This window comes from Coturnix japonica, chromosome 5 (assembly GCF_054131305.1).
Source record: "Coturnix japonica strain WE chromosome 5, WE-NBRP24, whole genome shotgun sequence".
NCBI classification, from domain to species: Eukaryota; Metazoa; Chordata; class Aves; order Galliformes; family Phasianidae; genus Coturnix; species Coturnix japonica.
In genome coordinates, this window is record NC_140667.1 from 49,234,807 (window position 1) to 49,256,912 (window position 22,106).

General features: G+C 43.9%; 2 protein-coding genes across 5 annotated transcripts in view; one reads left to right on the forward strand and one right to left on the reverse strand.

The window, feature by feature from the left end:
* Window positions 1-1,376: 1,376 nt before the first annotated feature.
* SIVA1 (SIVA1 apoptosis inducing factor) lies at window positions 1,377-2,821 on the forward strand. The gene is made up of 4 exons (XM_015865478.3): window positions 1,377-1,529; window positions 1,606-1,797; window positions 1,883-2,039; window positions 2,589-2,821. Exons 1-4 carry the CDS (start codon window positions 1,412-1,414, stop codon window positions 2,644-2,646), a joined length of 525 nt encoding a protein of 174 aa, XP_015720964.2. The 5' UTR covers window positions 1,377-1,411; the 3' UTR covers window positions 2,647-2,821.
* Window positions 2,822-8,437: 5,616 nt separating this feature from the next.
* The window catches only part of AKT1 (AKT serine/threonine kinase 1), a 67,929-nt gene continuing 54,260 nt past the window's right edge, over window positions 8,438-22,106 (reverse strand). For all 4 annotated transcript variants that reach the window (XM_015865475.3, XM_085547780.1, XM_085547779.1 and 1 more), the window contains 4 exons: window positions 20,711-20,925; window positions 15,413-15,500; window positions 10,829-10,931; window positions 8,438-10,118 (listed from right to left, as the gene is read on the reverse strand). In XM_015865475.3, the coding sequence (XP_015720961.2) occupies window positions 10,039-10,118; window positions 10,829-10,931; window positions 15,413-15,500; window positions 20,711-20,925 (486 nt within the window). In that variant the 3' untranslated portion in view covers window positions 8,438-10,038. The remainder of the gene's footprint in view (window positions 10,119-10,828; window positions 10,932-15,412; window positions 15,501-20,710; window positions 20,926-22,106) is intronic.

Below are 22,106 nucleotides of genomic sequence, written 5' to 3' on the forward strand. Positions count from 1 at the left end.
TCCTTATTCATACTCACTTCTAGTAGTTCATGTGGGGTCAAGACGTAGCCCGCTCCTTGTACCTTGTGGAAGTTCGTTCTTATCCAGACAACAGGTCTGTGGAAAAGAAAGGCAGGGAACAACTGGCAGAAATTCCTTTCTGCTGCTTTTACTCCTGTGTGGGCCTGAACTCTTCCTTGTTTGTCAAAAGTGAAGTATTGTCCACGTGGATATCAGTCATTGTAAGGTATTAAAACCTGCAGAGTAGTTCCAAGACTTTGCCATTTAATCTACGTATTCTCACAAGAGATTAATTGTTGAAGCACCTTTGTGTGTTATTAATATCTGTTCATTTCTGCAGCTGTGTTTGCATTCAGTATTGGCTCATCAGCTCTATGAGACTGTCCAGGAGATGGGGAAAGATAAAAACAAGGGGACACAAACTGTTTATAACCTCCTTTAATGCATCAGGTTTTGGCCAGCAGCAGGAGGTAGCACACACTTTAACACTGTGCACGAATGTCTTTGACAAGGAGATGCCTTTTCCAGGATAAAGCACTCATGTATTTGAATGTTTTCGAAGTGTTGAGATACTGTACTCCTCATTTGGCAGGCACATATAATAACGTCTATTAGTTGGCACCCTGGGTGGTAGGCCTAGTACTGAACATCACTTTTATAGCCTATATCACAACACTAGTGCAGGCTGCTCAGCAGACAGCACAGAGATACAATGAGTGCCTTGGGGTCTCTCCCATAGAGATCCATGCTGAGGAGCAGAATAGCACTTTCTGAACACAGAGTTCTTGGAACGATCACTTCGAATTAAATGACAACGCTGTTTACAGTCCTGAGAGCGCCCTCTAGTGTAAGTGGGACCTTCGAGGATTTTGATCTATTGAGCAGAGCTGTTGTGTCTCTTACGAGAACCACGTCGTGCTAACTTAAGTGAAGGCACTGGCTGCTGTGCCAGGGTGGCAAACCCTTGTTTCAGCATTAATCCTGCACCTTGCTGGCTTATCATACAGGTTTTGGTGCCTGAAACAACTCATCAAGATGAGGCCATGAACTCAGTTACTAGTCATAGGAACATGACGTGGAGCTGTGTGCTGGCACTCATAGCAGTAACACGCAGCCCTTTGATACGAGGTGTACACATGTTGTTGAGGAGTAAAGGCCGCAGGTTGGCTGTACGTGCAAAGAAGCCCAACGTGGCGGTGTGTCAGACGGGAACACCCCACCAACGACTCTCCATATCCCGGCATTTCGGCCGCATTCCGGAGCCTGCGAGCACCCAAGCTCCGCCTCAGCGCTCGGTCGGAGCCACCCGCCGCCCCTCATCGCTTCCCGCCCCGCTGCTCCATTGGTGCCCGTGGCGGTGACGCGGTCGCTGCGCCGTCGCAGCCGGTTCCCGGTGCCTTTAGCGGAGGCGATGCCGAAGCGCTCGTGTCCCTTCGGGGACGCGGCCCCGCTGCAGCTGAAGACCCGCGTGGGGCTGAAGGAGCTGAGCCGCGGGGTGCGGGGCGAGGAGTATCGCCGGGAGATCTACGGTGAGACGGGGAGGGGAGGAAAGGGCGGGTGAAGCGCCGCGGCCGCCCGTAACCCGCCTCTCGTGTCCGCCGGCAGAGCGCACCCGGCGGCTGCTGTTCAGGGCCGCTCAGAGCTGCACGGAGCCCGCCTGGCCCGCAGCGCCACGAGCCGCCAGCCGCTCCCCGGAGCCGGAGTCGGGAGGGGGAAGCGTGGGACGGAGCCGGAGCGAGCAGCTGCGGATCGGGCCCGACGGGAAACTGCTGCGATGCACAGCCAACACGGATAGCGGTGAGATGCGGTACCGAGCGGAGCTGAGCAGCTCCTGCTGTTCTCTCTGTTTTCCTAGTTTCTTAATTGTATCTTTTCTAAGCAGTTCCTCCGGTGGGAGTTTCCAAAGCCTGCTCCTCATGTGTAAGAGCTGCCGATGTGAAGGAAGCGTGTGCACAGTGCGACCGGTTCGTGTGCCAGAGCTGCAGCAGGGTGTGCAGCTGCTGTAATGCCGTGACCTGCTCCCTGTGCTCCATCACTGAGTAAGTGCCTTTGGACTTCTTGGATTCTTGTCACTCCGTGCACCCTGACGACCTGCTGTAGTTTATGAAGCCTCAGCAGTCATCTAACTCATACATCCAATTGACTAAAACTCTTTGGATATTGAATTAGGAGCAATAAAACTGCATGAAACGTGGGAAATGAAATGCCTGCGTGAAGCAGCTTAATCGATCTTAATGAAAGCCTAGTTCAGCTTTTCATTTATGCGCTCAAGGTGGCAATTATTCCTCTTGCTGTTTCAACAGCAGTGCCCTATTCTGGCCAGTGACGAACTAATGCACTCCCAAGGAGTGACGTTAAGAGCTCCATGTTGTCATTAAGGGCGCTGTGATATAAAGAAGGTGTTGTGCTCAGAGTCATATGGAGGGTTATTAGAGTTAGGGTACTATGGTTGGGCTGTGGTTGGACTTGATGATCTTCAAGGTCTTTTCCAGCCTGGGTAATTCTATGATTCTATGATTTGTGTTCCAAGAAAGGGGAATGCACTCTGACTTCTTGTTTTTCTTTCTTCTTTCCCCCCCCCCCCCCAGCTACGTTGATGTTGGTGAGCAAATCCTCTGCAATGGCTGTTCAATATTTCAAGTCTGAAAGCAGATGAAATAGCCTTTAGTGCTAAACTGCCTGTAAATTCCATGAAGGCTCCTCCTTACAGCTGGCCAGTTAATGCCTTTAACCCCTGAACCAATGATGGGATTTCTATGTTTTATATCTTTATATTGTACTTTTTAATATTGTAGTTAAATAAACTTTTATATTTTGAGGATTTCTGCGTTGTTTTGAGTTAGCTCTTGCTTTGCTCACGTTTGTGACACGTTTGGAATGGGCTGCTTTGTGCTCTTACCTGCTATTCCTTGTGTCACACAGAAGTCAGTCTCTCTCATTGCTCATATCAAGACACTCTTTGTGTGGATCAGAATAGAAATGGTGTGTTCCTTATGTGCTTCCAGGTGAGTGTAATCTATCCTGAACACAAAACATGCAGTGAACTAGTTAAGAGTAGTCAGCCATGCCTGAACTGACCTGCTCAGGACTGGCCTATGCATAGTTTGTGTGCTACGTTTGCTAGTCAGGAGATACCAAGAAACAGCATCACTATAGGAATGTTTTAAGCCTGCTGGATTTGTGATGTACAGGTGATGCAACCCAATGTTGGCCCCCTGGTTTGGGAGGTGTGAATGCACCTGAGGCCTTTGGGTTAAAGGCTTGGACAACAGTTTTCTCTCAGCTGTTCCGAAGTTGTTTTGTATTACGTCCACACGGTGGCAGCGTTAGCAAGAGCAGAGCCAGCATGATCGCCATAGCGCACGAGATGCAGAGATAATGCTGCTACACACAGAGACTTGGTCGTCCTGAGGATCACACGGTGCAGGGAGGTGCGGCTGACAGGCAGGAAGCCTGGCCCTCCCCACTTTACAGATAGGGCACGTCTGTGGCCTTATGTCACAAGCGTGAGTATGTTGGGATTGTACATCTGAATCTGCACGAGCTGCTTTTGAAGACTGAAGAATTTATGGTACCACTGAAACTCTTTGACCTGTTCCGTTCTGCTGTTCTGTGCACTGACTACTGATAACCCTCAGAAATGAGGAACTGGTAGAAGGATGTGTGGTCTGAACGTGTCCACTCTTGCATCCTGTTTACTTTGCTACAACCACTTGTATGATGAAACTTACTCATATCCTTCACGTTTTGACGGGTTGTGCTATAGAGTGCAGGGCTCTGCAGAGTACATGCTTAGGAACCTATAGAAATAGTTCAGCTTTCAAACAAGTATCTTGCATACATAGAAGTGCATTCATTTTTTTTTATCTCGGTCCCAAAGAGTTTCATTTCAGATGCTTGATTCTCCCACGCTTTCTTGCACTGAGTAATATCTTGCTAAATGAGTAATCTAATTGTTCTTATATCTCTTTCCATAATAGCAGCGTTATTTACTGTCACAAACTAGATTGGAAAATAGCTTGAAAGCCAGTGAAAGAAATAAAGGTAGAAATCTGGGCTGGTCTTTTGGAAGAGCACTGCTTAGAGGCACATCCACCTTCATGCAAACACATCTTCCCTTTGCTGCTGTGGTTCTGTCTGTCTCTCCTATAGAGTTCAGCTGAGCTCATGATGCCGTCCCTTCCTTGTTGATGGTGTTTGTAAGCTGCTGTAAAATGACGTCGTTTCTGTTTCTTTCACCTTTTCCTTAGTTCCAGATATTGCTTCCAGTTGTGCTTTACGGTGCACACACAGCTGATATGCAGGAGGTGTGACTTCGGACTTTATCCGAAGCTTCCGTAGTGTTCATATAACAAGTAGTGTCTTCTGTCCAAGTTAAACAATAGCTTTCATAGTGGTTTTAGTGGCATACATCACTTGCACATGAAAACTAGTTCAAACTTCAACATTTGCTCTCTGTATTTTCTTGAGAATTCCGGTTCTTGCAAAGCTTTTAACTTTCTATTCCTATATTCCTCCACTCTGAATCTTTTCATCGTTTGCTTAACTCATGCTACCATCTGTTGTTCGGTAACTGCTCGGAGCCAAGAGGGCTGACGGAGATCTGAGTTCTCTTAGATCAGCACTTGGCACTGTGGGTTTTTTCACAACCCAACAAGCAGTTCCAACAGCTGCATGGATGAATCACTGAAGTTATGGTACCCTGCAGCACTCCCTAAGAATGGGTTCTGGCAGCCTGGTCAGATGCCACAAGTGAGAGTGCTGTGAACTGAGTTTGTAAGGTGTGACATAAATTTAATGTACCTATTTCGATCCTTATTTTAATACAACGTGGTTCCATTGTTGTTCAGAATGCTTGTGAAACACCTTGATTACATTCAATAATTTAGCCCAGTGTCACTGAGCAAACAGAGCGACACTGCTGAGGATCTGGTCCTGCATAGAAGTAGTTACGTGTTGGTGCTGTCAGTGTTTAATGATAACCATTGCTTTGGCTCAGTACTTCACATAAAGCCATTTACAGAAGAATTTATGGACTCCATATGTTTGTATTTCACTTAGCTGCCTAAATAAGGTGTGTGTGGTGGGACGATATATACAATATTTTGTCTTGGTTTTATTGTGAAGCTGCGTTTGCAGACTGGCTGGAGCCAAGCAGGGTAAGGGTAGGATAGGACTGTATCATCCAGGAACAGGGGGCTGTCTTCCCTTCCCTCCGTGGGCAATTTCCACTGTTCCTCTTAGAAACTGAGATCAGTGCGTACCCATGGGATGATGAGGGTGACCTGAAGGTCAGAGCACTGCCCAAGTTAAATGAAAATGATATAGGATCTCTTACTTTACACACCTTGTAGAAGGGACTGTGGAAGGTCTGAAATAGGCTAAGCAGGCACAAGAAAGACTAAGTGAAGACAGGGAAAGAGAAAGGAAACCATTTCTTCTTGTATGCTGCCATGAGATGGGAAGGAGGAAGGTATCATAAGGAAAACACCAGAAGACAAAATGAAGAGCATTGGTACTCAGATAAAACTTACTAATTTAAAAGTAGGCAAATGGGGAGAGGGGACAAGATAGAGAAAACTGGTCTCGGTGTGGTGGGGAAGTGAGAGCCCACCTCCATGTGCCAGCTTTTTTCTGCTCCCAAGAGAGATGTGCTGTGCAGCAGACAGACAGATGGCACCACCATCGCCTGTGCCCCTGTGGGGGATTTTTCCAGATGGGGAGCTGGAAGCTTCTTTGTGCTGTTACAGCTTTCCTCTCTAGCAGCTTTTGGCCGCTCAGGGCCTCTACCAGTTTGCGCACTCGGATCATATGCTCCTTATACACGCACATGCGTGTCTTGCTACTGCATGAATTTCAGCTGAACCTGTTGGAAAATTGGGTCCCTTTGTATCCAGGGTGTTCTTCACACTTGAAAACTATCCTTGTTGCATTTTCTTTTTATAATGTGTTTTGTCACAATGAAGAGATTGCTAACAAAAACTGAGCTACCAGTGCTGATCTTAAGGAAAAGCTGGCAGGACTGTTTTGCACTGAGGAACTTTGGGTGACCGAGGAAGGAGGAGAAACCCAAGGAAGGCCATTCTAAATACCAGGCTGGCACCTCTGGTCTGCCCTTCCTTAACACTTAAAAATGATCACAGAAAGAAAAACTTTGGATAGGGAACGTGATCTCAAGTGTTACAATCAGCTGCAGGGAGGGACTGAGTTTGATCCCTTTCTCTTAGTTATTCATTACATTTATGAACATCTCACCTGTGTACATAAGCGCATCTTTTTGGCTTGGTTTTATACTGCCTTTCCTCTGCAATTTTCCATTTGCAACAAGTGATCTTGCTCTTTTCTGCTCCATTTCCATCCAGTTTCATTCTGTGCTCATTACTGGTTTGGCACCTGATGTTGCAGCCTTCCTGGTTAGTTTCCTTTCCTCAGGAACAAGGAGAAGAAAGCAGATTAAAATATATGGAAGGCAACTGCATGCAGCAACTGTCCTTAAAGACAGCGTCGCTCTGATGTCATTATTGAAATTCATGAAGGGGTTCATTCTGATCTTTCTGCACATCCACACGTTCTTTACAATCATCAACTCAGCAAATAAAGTTTGCTGTTGTTTAAAGGGGAAAAAAAAGCAACAGGATTGGGGACATGAATGAAAAACTGCAAACAATCAGACAAATGGAATGACTGGGCTTACATTTAATACAGGAAGGCGTTGATAGAGTCTATCTCCATGGGAGCCGATGCTGACCTGTAGCACAGACATGAAACAAGCCTTCTGTGAGGGGAAATGCCATCACAGACAAAGTCTTTCATCTGGCCCCCAAGGGACAACACCATGATGGGGACCGGAGTAAATAACCACCCAAATAAAGAAAATGAGAGGGAAAAAACACACGGGGACTACTGTAATGAAATGGCTTCGTTTAAAATGATTTCAAACACAGAGCAACCAGTCATCACCTGATTAGAATGCGACATATGTTCCATTAGACAGAACTACGAAACGTCTGTACACTCAGCTGCATTTGGGATAATAAGCTCTCATTTGCTATAGGCACTGCATGTTCTTTTCGTTTTACTTCTAGTGGCAATTAACCTCCCTGTTATTAAGAAAATTGAGCTCAAAGTGGAAGACAAACACACTCATTTGCAACGCTGAAGGAACAAGATCCTTTCACATATGCTCATTTCTTCAAATGTGTTTTTACCTCCAAAGCTCTTTAAGATACAGCGGAGCAAATCAAACCTTCCTCCTTTCTTACTGATTCCCAAACTTCTGGGGCAGAACCCCCCACAACTCTCTCAGCCTCTTCATGTCACAAGCTCTGTGTCTCCAGCTGCTCAGGGCTCACATTCCCACTGCAGATGGTGACCTCCATCCTAAGGAAGTCCTGCTGCTGGAGGTAAAATCTGGAAACTTCAAACAATCCAGGAAAGTTTTCCCCTCCCATCTAAAAGCAAAAAAATAGTAGTTGGAAAAGTGGGAGCAAATCCAAAGAGTGGCCTCTAAGGGCCTGCATGAGAGCAGTGGTAGAGAAAAGGCATCAGGGAACACAGGAATAATCTGTGACACACTGGACCAGCGGCCTGGCCAACAGCAGTCTATGCACAGTATAAGAACATGCACTGAAATTCAGATCAATGTAAAATCTTTGCTGCAATGCCTAACAGAAGAACATGATGACATTTGTCAGTGCCAGAGGGAAGAACGAGGAGGTTCTGACAGTTTTACAAGCTCTGTTTGTATGTTTTAAACACACCAGCTAAATGAATGCATGAGATTTAAGCAGTTTCTGCTTATACTATGTAAAAGCAATGAGATGAACAAGGCAGCTCAAAGACTTGTGCCAAGGAAAGACAACAGTACGCTATCAGCTTCTTCTTATTACCACTGCTAAATCTACATTTAAAGAACATACTTTATGTCTGCAGGTGAAATGACAGCTCACATCCAGAGCAGCCCGTGCTGAGCTGTGGCCTCAGTTCACTGCTGCCAGCAGCGCTAACATTACCAGACTTTCTGACAGATATTTTGCCCTCTCAATTCCACCTGAGATGTGAAAGTCAGAACAAAAATCCAATAGAAACAACTGGCAGAAAAATACCGTTCTCAGACAGTGCCTCAACAGACCAACCTGATCCTCATCTGTTCCTGCGTTTGGAAAAACAGCCTTTCCTTGGGGCACGCTGTGCTTAGTAACCTTTGCTCATTTGTGTTGTCTATATTTGGGTGCACAAAGTACCTTAGTTCTGATCTTGTCAGGGCTTGCAGACTTGCAGTAGAGTTCTCTGGACTTCGTCCCTGAGCTGGCTGCGAATTCAGACAAAGGTTTAGAAGCAAAGGAAGAAGTTGTTAAGAGATGGGCAGTCCAGTATCAGCTTAAGGTATCTCTACAGACGGATTCAGAAGGCTCCTACTACAATAAATAAGAACCTAACGTGTTAAAGCAAGTTTTATTGAAGTATCTGGAGGGAAACTTCCATATCATAAGTAAAAATACTAGAGTTGAACATTGTTAAAAAAAAAAAATAACGATGACGGTTCTCTGTGCAAACACAGCAGGCTCTGATGGAAAGGGGAAGCAAAGGGGTTCAGAATATACGCCTTTCCAAACAAAAAATCAAATGCTACTGAATGGTGGTACACGGCATCGGCTTTTATACAGTCAAGAGAACAACAAAAAATAAACCAACACAACCAAACAACAACTGAGAAAGCAATTTAAGAGAATGCAACCTACAATGGAATAAATTCATTCGCGGGAGAGACAGAATAAGATTGCTTGGATGGAAATTACAAAGGAACGGATACAACAAAAGTAGGGCGCGGGGGGTTTCCACTATGGTTAAAAAAAATGAAAAACAAACAAACAAAAAAGAATTCACTTTTTGAACACCATTATTATTCCAACATGAGTGAAGTTCCAACCTGGGTTTTGTTTTTTTCCTTATACATGGGAAACACTGTTAAAGTGAATCTTCAAGAGTGAGAAGGCACCGTGAACTGTCAGCTGATACCTTTAATGCACACTCAAGAAAGAGGAAATGATCTGGCATGATGCAAAAGAAAAAAATCATTAAGTGTTTATATATATTCATATATCTTTTCATAACAACGACAAAAAAAAGCGGCAACAAGTCATTACTTCAGTGCCAAAATGGACGTCTGCCTGGGCAACTCGCTCGGTCAGATGGTTTCTCACGTAGACCTGTACGGTATTTGTATACAGTGGTGAAAGCGGGTGATTCTGTGTTGTTGCAGTTCATATTAATTGGTAAATGAAGCATTTGCTATGTTCTGAGAAGCCAATCCTATGGAGTATTCCTAAACTACACAGATGGAATAATTAAATGCACTGTCCTGACTGGAATACTCATCTGTACTACGCAGCAATGGACCAGATTCCACTGGGTTCGGTTTGATATGTAATGTCTTGTAGCAGATGTTATAACAAAAATAACTTTTGCTTTTTGATTTACCTCACTGAGGCCATTAATGCTGTTCCTATAGTTGGTTTTCTGGAGCTGGATGACACTTCGACTGCTGTCCAAAATGAGTTTGAACCTTAATTCCTCCAGAGTTTGTTCACTTTGTTGCTTCTATTATTGCACTAACTACTAAAGTCTTATATCTTCCTATATAAATCTAATTGTTCAGAGTGCAGATTCTATATTTAGACAATGAACTGTATGAAATAAATAAAACGAGGGGATTTTCTGGTCAGAGTTGCTGATATGTTGAATACCTTAATTCATTCTAAAGTAAACAGTTTTGGTGCATATTCTTACAAACCTACGGTCGTTCAGCATAAGAGCCTTGACGTAATACTTTACGAATGGATTTGTTTTCCTTCTCAAAAATGCATCAAAGAATTGTTTTAAATACAGAATCTGTGAGGCTTCCTACAAATTCATCTAAATCGTAATACAAACACAGTTTGTAATTCAGATAATATAGAAAGTTCTCTAGTGTCCATTGAAGTAAGGTCCCCAAAATGCAGTCTGTTTTGTTTCTGAGTGGGAAAACACTGCAAAACATTAAGCGGTTCCACTGGCTGAATAGGAGAACTGAGGAAAATGAGGTCTTCTCTCATTGTCTACACAATCCATGCTGTCATCTGGAGGAAGAAAAACAAACAAAACAAACCCATTAGACAGCATTTGGTTCTTTTTTTCAATGTACATAAACAAACATCGAGATAACACACAGTAAATTTCACTCAGAAAATTCAGTGTTGGTTTCTTCTTCCACAGCTAGAAAGGACAAAGAGACATCGAGTCTGAAATCTCCCCCCGTTCACTGGCTATCATAGAAGATCCTGACTTTATGCTCGCTGTGAAATGGCTGTTTGGATGTCTATTTAAAACTGCTGGGGGGTTTCATCGCTTTACTTCACATCTTCAGTGTTCTGAATCTTTGGCAGTTGCTATTTCAAAGCACTGAACATGCTCCATCAGAATGAAAGACTGACTGAGGACGGACATTAGCCCAAACACAACCGACTGTTTGCATGTGCAGTGTGTGAACAGATGTATGCAGTAAAGCTCACGGACGGAGCTTTTTCCCCAGCTGAGGACTATGTAGATTTTGAAAGGACAACAGTAAAAGAAACTTCGGTATCTTCTAAAATGGGTTTTCCATTTCTGAAGCAGGAAAGGTACGTGGGAAGTTTCACTTTCATTCTGAAATTCACCCAAATTCTTGGTCAGATACATGAAGACACATGTGTGTGTTTTTTCACATGTTCTAAAGAGGCCGGGTAACCTTACAGCAAATTGTTTCTGCTGGTCTGGAAAAGACAGTGGGTAATGTTTGAGAGAACTTTACCTTGGTCAGGAGGAGTGATTGTAATCATCTGTGCTGTAAATTCTTCATCAAAGTATCTGGTATCTGTTTCCGATGTAACTTGTGGCTTAAACGGAGGTACAAGCTATGAAGAACAGAAAGATACTGTTTGTTTACAGGTTCATGAAGGACTGTTCCAAGCAGGCGAGGTCTGAAGCACGGTTATAAGCTACAGTGGCTTCAAAAAAAACCCAACAATCCATAATAAAGGGATAGTATGCATTAAGGCTAGGGGTGCAATTATGAGGCCTTTAAGACACTGTGCCTCTAGAATTTAATTGTGCAGAGAAAATCCTACACTCCTAATGTCACTTCAAGTAATAAGTAACGTACATATACGAGTTTAAAGCGAACAGTCTATACTGCCTGTCCCCTTATCATTCACAGCCCCCTTTCAGATACTGGAAGGTCTCCCCAAGGCCGCTCTTCTCCAGGCTGCACGCACAGCCTCAGCTCTCTCAGCCTGTCCCCCCTCGGGTCATTTTTGTGGCCTTCCTCTGGACACACACCGATAGGTTCACATCTCTCCCATGCTGAGGAATACGGGTAGTAACACTGACACAAATATTCCAGCTATAGTTACTGTGCCCCAGCAGCTCAAAACACCACTGGGCAGCAGCCTGGAGCAGCCTGAGAGAACCTGGGTCACAGCAGCAGCTACATTAAGCATTCTCCAAAATCCCAAAAAGCTGTTTGATGTAAACTCTGAACTTAAGAATAAAAAATAAATAAAAAATAAACCCATCATCCTCTCGTTACAGCACTGTTTGGGTCCTATTCTTGAAATGCACTTGGGCAGAAGGGCCAGAAATCATTCATGTGTACACAGGCAAGCACTGGCAACAGGAACTCCAGATGGAGCTGAGCTGCTTGAATGGGGCTGGAGGACGAGAAAGCTTGGGAAGGGGGTGCCAGAGCCAGCTGCATGCAGATGCACGGAGCTGGAACACAGACAATTTTGGAGGGCAAAGTCTCCAGGATTCAGACCTTGCTCACCTCCCCCTGCATGGTTACATGAGGAACACGATGTAAACACTGCCCTCAACCTGCCCACAGAGGGCACGCACAGCTCGGTGCTGGGCTTTGGGTCGCCCACCACTGGGGTTAAACGCGGACATCTTTTAATAGCACTGAGCCACACCAGGCAACAATTTTGGAGCGTGATTGAGGAAGTGTATGGCTTCCAAGCTGAAACCACAGGGAAAGGTTCATCTGGGCAAGTGGTAAATGGCTCCGACTGGAATTAAGCAGTGACCCTGAGATGCACTTTTGCTCTTGCAAAAATAAAGCGACAGAAACAACTACCTGGAAAATATCATCAAATCTTGAATGTGCAAAGGGTCTCATTTCCACCTTCACATCTAAGCTGGAGGAAAGCTGAAGAATCATCTGCTTGGCAAGTCAGCTAATAGGAAAATCACTGCCTTCCAGCTCCTCATTAGCCTTCCTTTTGAGAGCACCTAACAGCGCTGTCCTGACTTTCACACACGACAATACAGCCCCTTCTTTTTCAATGTAAAGCCTCAACACATATGGCTTTATTTCCAAATACAAAGAAGCATTCTACAGTTTAAAACCTATCTTTAAATACTAAGGGACGTACAAATTCTATCTTTATTACAGAAGGGAGCAAAATTACAGTACGTATTCATCATCCCTTTTTAATTGCTAATTATTCTCTGTTCCCAAGTATGGCTTCAAGGAGCCTGGAAACGTTCCTGTACAAAAAAATAGGTCGGGCTTTATGTCCTGAATTTAAAACGGAACAGGAAACCGGATATCCCAAAGCCAGTAGTCCCTCTGAGCCCTGCAGTCCTCCCAGAGCTATTGAAGAGGGAATGCTGCACATTGTAATGTTAATAACGCTCTTCTCCATCAAGTTAAACCAGCACATAATGCATAAAGCCCCGCTGAGGATGAGTATTATTTATCATATCATCTCTATCCTTTCTCCTCGTGGCAGTTTTCTGCCTGTTACCTTAAAGTGAACCTGGGTATGCTGTTTCACAAGCCCTGTGTGCATGTGCACACGAAGCTCGGTCTGTCCTTTTTTAAGCTGAGAGTGGGTTGGGCATGGCAGAGCTCCCAGCCGCTGTGGCTTGCTTTGCACAGCACACAGTGATTTAGGACTTGGGCACTGCAGCAGACACCTGAACCGTGCACATCAGAGTGACTTGGAGCAGCAGCCCTAAGTCGGAACGCATGTGTAATGGGCGACTGCTGCCTGGATCATTTCTTCCTTTTATTTTAGGATCTGTTAAAAGCAATTTGAGACAGATTATGATGCGCCCACAAGACAAAATTCTTTTCCTAGCTGTCAAATTCAGAACATTAAGCTGGAAACAGAGGGGAAGCCGCAGAAAGCTACACTGCTGGCTTTAGCAAGCAAATATGTTGCTTTACTGAAAAGCTGTCACTGCAATAGCTCTGCAGCTCAACCAGCAGAGAGGTGCCACCTGTAGCCTCCCACTGCTGCAGATCAGCTTGATACCCGCAGGCTTATGCTGGCTTAAGAGGCAAAAGAGCCCAGTAAAACCCACATGTGATTAACTGCATCACTGCGCACGTCTCACTTGTGGATGGGCAAAACACTGCAAATTGAACTGCACCTTTGTTACACCAGGGACAAACAGCAGCACTTTTCCAGGACGGCCTAATGAATATTTTACATTCTCAGGACAACCTCAGTTATGAAAAACCGCTTATAACTCAAAGCACAGCTCTGTTCCCAAAAAGCTTAATTACAAAGCAAGCGTTCTTGAGTACCCTAAACCTGCACTCATAAACATATCTGCTATTTTCTGGAGGTGAGGGGTTCTTGTACAACAGATAACAGCTGACATCTGATTTCAGGTGCAGTACTAACAGGACAGGAGCAAAACCAGAATCCAGCCTCCTTGCATAAGCCAAAGTCAGAAGGAGTCTCAATGGCTCTTTCCTCCTAAGGACTCAGCTCTCACGATTGCCTGGTAGTTTCCACAACAGTCTGGGTCAGTATTATGGTAGGACATTTCACAAAGACTTTCTCAGCCATACAAAGAAATAGTAGATAAACTCAAGCTTCAGCTTGAGCGAGTTCTCCTCCATTGAGGGAAACAGTATGATGGTGGTCCTGCTAACAAGTAACTTCACTGGGGAACCCTGCTACCAACTTTCTACTTTAAACTGTGAAAAACCAAACTACTTGGTTTGCTAGCTGGGTGAAAAAGGGGATAACCTACAGCTTGGAACAATAGTTCAGATATCCTTTGTACATGATACTGGATATGACCCACACTGCTCCCTCCTGCCCAAACCTACCTCATGACTGCATGGGACTCTGCAAGAGACATTCTGAAAGGACAGAGGTCTAAAAGCTACATACACTTTCAAGGCACAAAGAGCTACTTTCTAATTTTTCAGTTCCCTTTAGTCATACAAATCTGAGAGGAAGTGAACAAGGAGGAAACAGAGCTCTCCTTGTGTAGAATCACTGGACAATCCTCTTACTACAGTAGGGAAAGCAGTGGTGTTATTCTCTGCTTTCTGTGAGAACAAAAATTGCTCTGCATTAGTTTTACCAAAAAGAACCCGAAGAATTAGAACTAACTCCTTTCTTGCCCGCTTCCATAAACTGGAGGGAGAACTGAACTCAACGGATAGATTAAACCAGACCTGGTATCGCATGGGGCTGCAGAGGGAAGGAGGGAAATGAGCGAAGGCTGGGGTTGGGTGAGATCATACAGCATCAGTATATGGGAGCCCTGGATCACCAGGCCCAAGCTTTAGTTAGTTGAGCTTCACATGACTGTTAGGAAATGGTGGCTGATGAGAATTAAATGGGAGAGGACAACAGCAGATCAAAAGCATCAGCAGGGACATCCCAGAAGAGTGAGTGACTTGGGAGTGAAAGGGCAGTGAGACAGAGCAGCTGAGGAAACTCACTGCAATGCCTACAAACTCAGTGGGTCACAAGGAAAGCTGAGAAAAGCCATGAAGTGCAGACACTTCCCAACATTCCTATATCACCACAAATACACAGAAGTATTAGGCCTGAATTGATACGAAAGACTTTACTTCACTGTGCCTGCTGAATTCAGCCTGATTTTATCATTTAAGACAAGAAAAACAAAGGGAATGGCACGGCCAGTCTTCCACTCTGCTTCTACTAAGTTTTGCTTGCAGATGCTCAGGAACCAGCAGTTCCCAACCTTCAGGCTCCATAAATCACAAGGGATGCATGATTTGATAGCAAGAAATGGCAACAGGAATTCACAGGAAATGCCATTTCAAAAGCCTACACAGCAACTACGTTTGGAAGCAATTTTGGCTACATCTTATTTATGCAGTCACAGAAACCATCTCTCTTATTGAGAGGCTTCTCTCTCAATGCAGAAAAAAAAAAACAAACCAAACCCTTTGGTTCTGAAGCAATTCAGCCATGTGACTATAAGAAGCAAGAAGCAATTTGGCCTTGATAAAAACAATTGCAAACCTCTTCCATGGAGAACTTGTGTGTACTGTACCAAAGGCAACAAAATCTGAGGCGCGCTACCATTCACCTTGGGAGAAGAGTTGTTTAAGTACCTTTTTCTCGTATACATCTTGCCAAACAATGCCAGCAAAGAATTTGTGTTGCATAATCTCCTTGGCATCATCAGGACCGCCTCCTAACCTGTTTGGGGCAAAAGAAAGAAGTGTTTGAATACAGTTATTTTTTCCTCATACAATTTTTATTACACGGTACTGAAGAAATTTGGAGTTTACATAACACGTTCCAGAGCAGCTCTGGCATTTGCTTCACATTTGTTTTCTCTGCAAGGCCTGCTGGAGTCTATTTTAGATGTCAACGCGGTTCCTCTAAAAGGTTTGAAAACACGTTAAGAAATCTTAGTATGTAATTAAGGCTCCTGTTAAACAAACAGACCTCAGAAAGGATGCTGTCCTACGGCCTAGAGCAGATACTGCAAGGAAGGGTCTAAGCAACCTGGCCTTCCCTCCTCTTAAATTAACAAGTCACTGTCCCTTGGAGATTTCAAGAGCAGAGCAATGGCAGCAATAAAACTGAATTTGATTTTGATGCTTAAGAGAGGCAAGGACTTTTAAGACAAACTGATCTATGCAATCTGATTTAAATTTCCATTAAAGAAAACAGTTGACAACAGCAGTGATAATATCATCTTGTATGCAAATCCTTCCTCCTCTTCAGTTTCAAGAAAGCACAAAGGGTGTTTTATTGGTTTAAAGGTAGATCAAGATAAAGCATTTTTATTCCAGAATAAAACTGTCCACGCAGCTTATAGATGTAATCAGTTTAGTTGCAGTCTGGAGCTAACAGATGCTTAAATTCTGCTGTGGAGGTTAAAGTGCTGCCTGAAATACCAAACCACATCTGCACACGAAGACCACGCGTTGTGAAAACTGAACACATACTGAGCAATCAGCAGGAGACTTACACCAGGTAACAAGGTGATGAGACTCTCTGGCTTTTAAGAGCAAGACGTGCTAACCCTGTTAAACTAGTCTGACCTCTGGTATCTGTGAGCTCTCTGTTTGCTGCCATCCCAACACCACTGGCAAACTGAGAAGTTAACTTGCTGTTATGGGCTTGGAACATTGGCTCCAGGTGATCAACGCTTACTAGTTCAGTGCCCATGCTTGCTCCCTGTCCCTGTTTTATTTAGTGGCACAGCATTCTAAGGGGTTTGCTTGTCTTTGTTTCTTCAGGAAATCTGCAGTGTAATACACAACAGGCTGCCAGGCTTCAAGTCACAAAGTGCTGAAGGACACTCTGTCTCCCCTGGTAAACAGTAAGTGCAAGCCTAAGTCCATCCCAAAGCCCAACAGGCCACAACAGGACAGATGATGGCTCTCCTCTCCGTGTGCCAGCATGGCATACAGCTGCAAAGCCACCTGGAACAGAGACAAACGCCAGGGTAGCCTGGGAACAGAGACAAAATCTGTGAGTAATCATCTCTCGGCTGGTTCCCTGCAGGTCTAGAGAATTTGCCAAGTCTATATCAGGCTCCTCCACTGCTTCCCTGGTGCAGATGAAGACGGCCAGTGAAGAAGAGGGTGGAATCGATCAGTTCTTTCCTCCTTACTCCCAGATGGCACCAGGCTGCACTCCAGCATCGAAGTTTAGGAGTTATGAAGTGACTGTAAGCTACAAAGAACCTAAGTACTGTTTTGCACAAGTATGCAGAAAGGCTGGCTGATTGCAGCCATACACGAGTGCTTTGGAGAATACATGATCTATTATGAGCCTTTGTTCCATGAAGGGCAAATACACACTCAGGAAAATGCCAAGAGAAACCCCAGATGTTTTACTTACCTTTTAAAAACCGATACTATTAAACAAACCCATTCAAATCTAATGGAAAAATGATAGAAAAAGCATGTTTTGGATATGAACTTATTCCCAAATATGCTTGTGCTTTTCAGAATGATGATGAAAAGACCCTCACAAGGTGAACAAAACTGCGTCAGTACCCAGTGCAAAAAGCATGCAGACAACTGAGAGCCCAACAGGTTTGTTTCTCATAAGAATCTGCAACAACTGAAGAGAAATCCGCCATGACCAGCAGACTTTTTCAAGGCTCCTGTACAGTGAAGTTAAATTTTATACACCTAAGTCCTCAAACAGAACCAAAACCAGTATAAACAGAACTTGGAAATAAAAGGCTGCTGAGACTTACGGTATAAAAGGAAACATCTCAGAATGCGTAGAGACTGAAAAACAAGTTTTTAAATCCAAATTGGTCTCCTTAAAACGTACCTGCTGAATGTTTCTAGTTAAATTAATAATTTCCTTCAAAATCTGAGACTCTCTGCTTTGGTGCTTCACTTAAATTCCAAGAAGAAAATTAGATATCGATGCAACATTAATGTTGAATTTAATTCATTTCCACACTTTGGATTTTTACAGTATTGTGTGTTACCTGCAAGTTACTTGATAAACACGTGGAAAGAGGCTGAACACTGGAGGCCACCCTCCTCTATGGCGGGGAGCACAAAGGGATGCAGTGAAAACAGCATCAAAATTCAGGGGGAACGGCCCTGGAGGTCCCTCAGGTTTAAAACCTGCCAAGGTTCAGTGCCTCTGAGGCTCTGCTGGTTGCAGTGCACCCACACACCTAAGCTCAGCCCATCTACATGGAGCCCTCTGATGTGTGTCCACCCTCACAAGCTGCAGACCCTACAGTTAGAATAAGAATAATAAAAATGCCACCAACTTTGCTGTTTTATATGTACAAATATGCTATGACTACCTCCTCCTATTTGATCTATGATCACAAAGCAGCAAAGGAGAATTTCAGGTCACACTGGAAGGAAGTATTGGTAGAACAGATTTCTTCCTTCTTAGGAAAATTAAGGCTCACATTACAAGATTAATAAACTTATATCAATCCCAAAAGAAACTTCAAAATTCCTTTTCTCTTACAAAATGGATTTTATATGACCAAATTTAGAAAACAGCTATTATTAAAAGCAGAATGCAATTTACTGTTCTTCATATTTTCCCCATATGCCTGGGAGTCGCTATTACCAAAAGCAGAACGCTAACACTGCTCCTCTATTTCCAGCTCACGTACAACAGGTAATTTGTAAGATTTAATTCACCAACTCCGGTCACAATTCATTACCAACTTACAGTGAGTTTCATTATTTCAACTTTTTTGGGGGTTGAGGTGAGAGGGATTTTACTGGAAAGGAGAATACGTCCCTGTTTCATTTTCCTTTTGCTCATCTCTGTCCCACTCTCAAGCCCACTAGCAGTAACTAAATGCAAGTGATGATGCTTTCTGCCACAGACCCTACAATGAAGCCAACTTTGCCAACCACTGGGCTTTGCTGAGGAGGGGATTTCTGTTGAATTACACGAATTCCCCCAAACATCATTGATAGGCTAATGTGGAATGGACTGCTGGGCATGACTTAATTTCAACTGACTGTACTTTGAGGCTATCTGGGTGTTTTCCTTTAACGTGGCTGAATGACCTCATAATGAGTCAGTCGCCACATCTGTCAGGCGCCCACCCCAACACAGACCACACCGTGTGAACAGCTGACAGTAAAACCCGTAACACTACAAGGGCAGGGCAGGACTCAGGACTGCCACCTCCCAGTGCCCCCAGCTCAGCTCTCCCTGCTGCCTGAAACGCCACCCAGTGCACTGCATTGCAGAATCCCAACTGCAATTCAAAAGCTGAATGTACAGTGATTGGGGAGAAACCAGTATTTAAGAATGGTCCACGATCCAAAAAGCTTGGGGAGGCACGAGTGTAATTAGCAAGGTGCAGGCTTCTCTACTCTATAGTTATTTCTATCAGCAGCAGGAAAATCATCTGTCCAACAGATCAGAGCATCACTGGTTCCAAGCCTGCTGAAGATACACGTGAAGAAGTGGCTATTTGTATAAAATGAGCATGCTGTGGAGTAATTATTGGCATTGGAGAAACCTTGCAATCAGAAACAAGTGGGCGTTCTTTGTTTGTAAACAAACTGTATTTTGGTTCATCAGAGATGCTCCTTTAAGAAGAAATTACAGCAGATGCTGCTTGTGTTTCCAGAGATTGAAAGGCACCACCTGAATAAGCTACAAGAGGGTCACAACTGTATTTAACCCAGGGCTTTTCTAGACAGGAATCCCATTGGCAGGGGCTGCAGCCACATTTGCTGTGCGGAGTACCCAGGGGGTTGCTAATCCATCACACAATTGAAAGCAGTGATGGAAGGAGTCCACCCCTGTGACAAAAATCCCTGCTCCAAGAAATCCAATACTGGCAAAAGCCATTTTCACGTTAAGTGTGTGTGTACGCACCAACTAAACAAACATCACAAAAACTGGGATACTTGTTACCTACACCTCATGTGAAAGGTTTCCTAGCTTGGGCTCTTTTATGGTGAAAAGGTTCAGAGTCACTATCTTCATTTGTTTAAAAAGTGTCTGGGCTGGCAAGATAGCAGGTTTTCAGACTGATGTTTACCCTCGGTGCAAAGGTCAACATCCTTTTTGGATCCTGTTCTATTTTTTGTTACGTTTTGTTTGTTAGCCATTAAGGATTTGAGGTTTTCTTTTTTTTGTTGACGTTGTTTTTGTTTGGTATTAAGACAGAGGTTACTTTTTCAAAATAAAAGGAGGAAATGGGAAAAGTAGATTAAAGCACAGTATGAATTCCACCACAAACATGGTACTAACACCACCACCTGCTGTCCAAAGCAGGATGACAGATCACTGGCACTGACTGAACAGAAAATTCAGAAAGCTTACTGTAAGCAGCCCGAACTTGGGTAGATGGTAAAACAATTACTGCAGAGCTGCTGATAACTCACAGCAATGATCAGATTAATTATGACCAAAAGCAAGGTTAACTTGCTTTGTCCCAGGCCATAGCTGGCAGCCACCATATTCTGAAGGTCAATCTTCTGATCAACAAAACTGCTTCACGTTGCCACATGCAAGCCAGCTTGAGTCAAAAGTTAAGTTGAAACCAAATAGGTCTGTGCGCTACATCCCTCAGCTCTACTTGGTGGATGATCATTTTGAACCAGTTAAAAAAAAAATCCAGAATTTCATCCAAAATGCCTTCCTCATTTGGAAATACAGAAAGACTGGCATGTGTGCATTCAGTATCCCCTTGGGCAGAATCCTCTTCAATTGCTTCTCAATGGTGGAGATATGAATCATTTAAATGGCAGCACAGGAAGAGCCACTTAAAGTCACTTGCCTAAAAAGACAGCTCCCTTTCACAGACACACCTCTATGTAGCAAAGTTAATAACTTTTCTTGTGAAGGCCTTAAAATACATTTTTCCTTGACTTATTATGCTACTTCTGAGTGCACAAGTGTTTAAAAACACAAATATTAAGAAACAGTCTCACCTTTGCTTAGGATCTTTCTTCAGCAAGCCTGACAAGAGAGATTTTGCTTCAGGTGACAAAGTGCGTGGAAATCTAATCTCTTCCATAAGGATGAGTTCAAAGAGCTTTTCATGGTCCTGATTGTAGAAAGGGAGCCGGCCACACATCATTTCATACATTACAACTCCTAATCCCCACCAGTCCACTGCACGACCATAGTCATTATCTTCCAGCACCTGTACAGAGGTAAGGAGAAGGCTTTAGAAGGCATTCCTACATTGGGAATGAACTCAAGAGGCAAAATTAACACCAGCAAATTAGTGTTCTCGTGTTACACAGCTGAATCTATTAGCACAGAGTGTTTTCAGAAGATCCTCCTTGAAAATAAAGGTCAAAGGAGATAAAGGAGAGCACTGTAGATGAGCAAGATGGGGAAGAGAAGAAAGTGTGCACGTTATGTCAACTTTCCTCTTCTCTTCCTTCTTCCACCCTCCCCCCTCTCATTTACATCCATGGTAAGTAAGCAGAACCTTTGAAAGCCCAAAGGCTGAGGACTGTTCTCACATTACAGAGCCAGCTGCTGAATTTTCACTTATTCATCACAAACTGTTCCAAGTGGGATCTCATTAAAACATATATATATATATATATATATATACACACACACATATACATATATATATGGGTTTTTAAAATTTTTTTTATTTTTTTTTTTAAATGAGATCCCATTTAGAACAGTATGTATATACACACACACACACCATCAAGGAGCCATTTTGGGAAGAGGTGAAAAGCCCATCGGTCTGTTACTTCACAGGCAACAAACTGAACATCACAATCATCCCTGTATTAACCTGCTCCTACTCAAAGGGCTACTCTGCACATCACAAAAGACCACCCACACACACACCAAATGACTAACCCACATTCAGCCCTATGAGCCAGAACTCCCCTCCTAACACCTGACCCACTGCAAGGCTGTAAAATGGCAGCCAATGTGAAATACTTTCCTTCCTCCCTCCTGTGGGACTTGCACACTGGCTGCAATACTGAAGGCATCAGGGGTAAGCTTCTTCCAGGTCTCACAGCAGAAGAGGTTCAGCACATTCATTTTTTCCCCTCCCCTGGGCATTTCTACCCAACAAATCCCTGATTAATCAGGGCTTCAGGCCTCAGCAGTGCCCTTGCTCCACAGAAGTACTTTCAGACTGCGTTCCCCATCCTTTGCACCAACGGTTGCTGAGGAGATCAGGAACGTTTTGTGGCTCATGGAGTGGATGTAGGGAGCACTTCTCCAGACTTCGTGTCTCCATTGCAGTTGTCTGTAGCTGACACCAACAGTCTCATATTCCAGCCCCTGTCCTCAGGTTTTACTTGTCATCTTCAGTCTTCTCACAGGTCTGCCCTGAACTGTGTA

Bases quoted from the DNA above. Each gene is read 5' to 3' on its own strand.
- SIVA1 (XM_015865478.3), top strand. From the start codon at position 1,412: ATGCCGAAGCGCTCGTGTCCCTTCGGGGACGCGGCCCCGCTGCAGCTG. The intron at 1,530-1,605 runs GTGAGACGGGGA...GTCCGCCGGCAG, and splicing joins GTATCGCCGGGAGATCTACG to AGCGCACCCGGCGGCTGCTG. The intron at 2,040-2,588 runs GTAAGTGCCTTT...CCCCCCCCCCAG, and splicing joins TCCCTGTGCTCCATCACTGA to CTACGTTGATGTTGGTGAGC.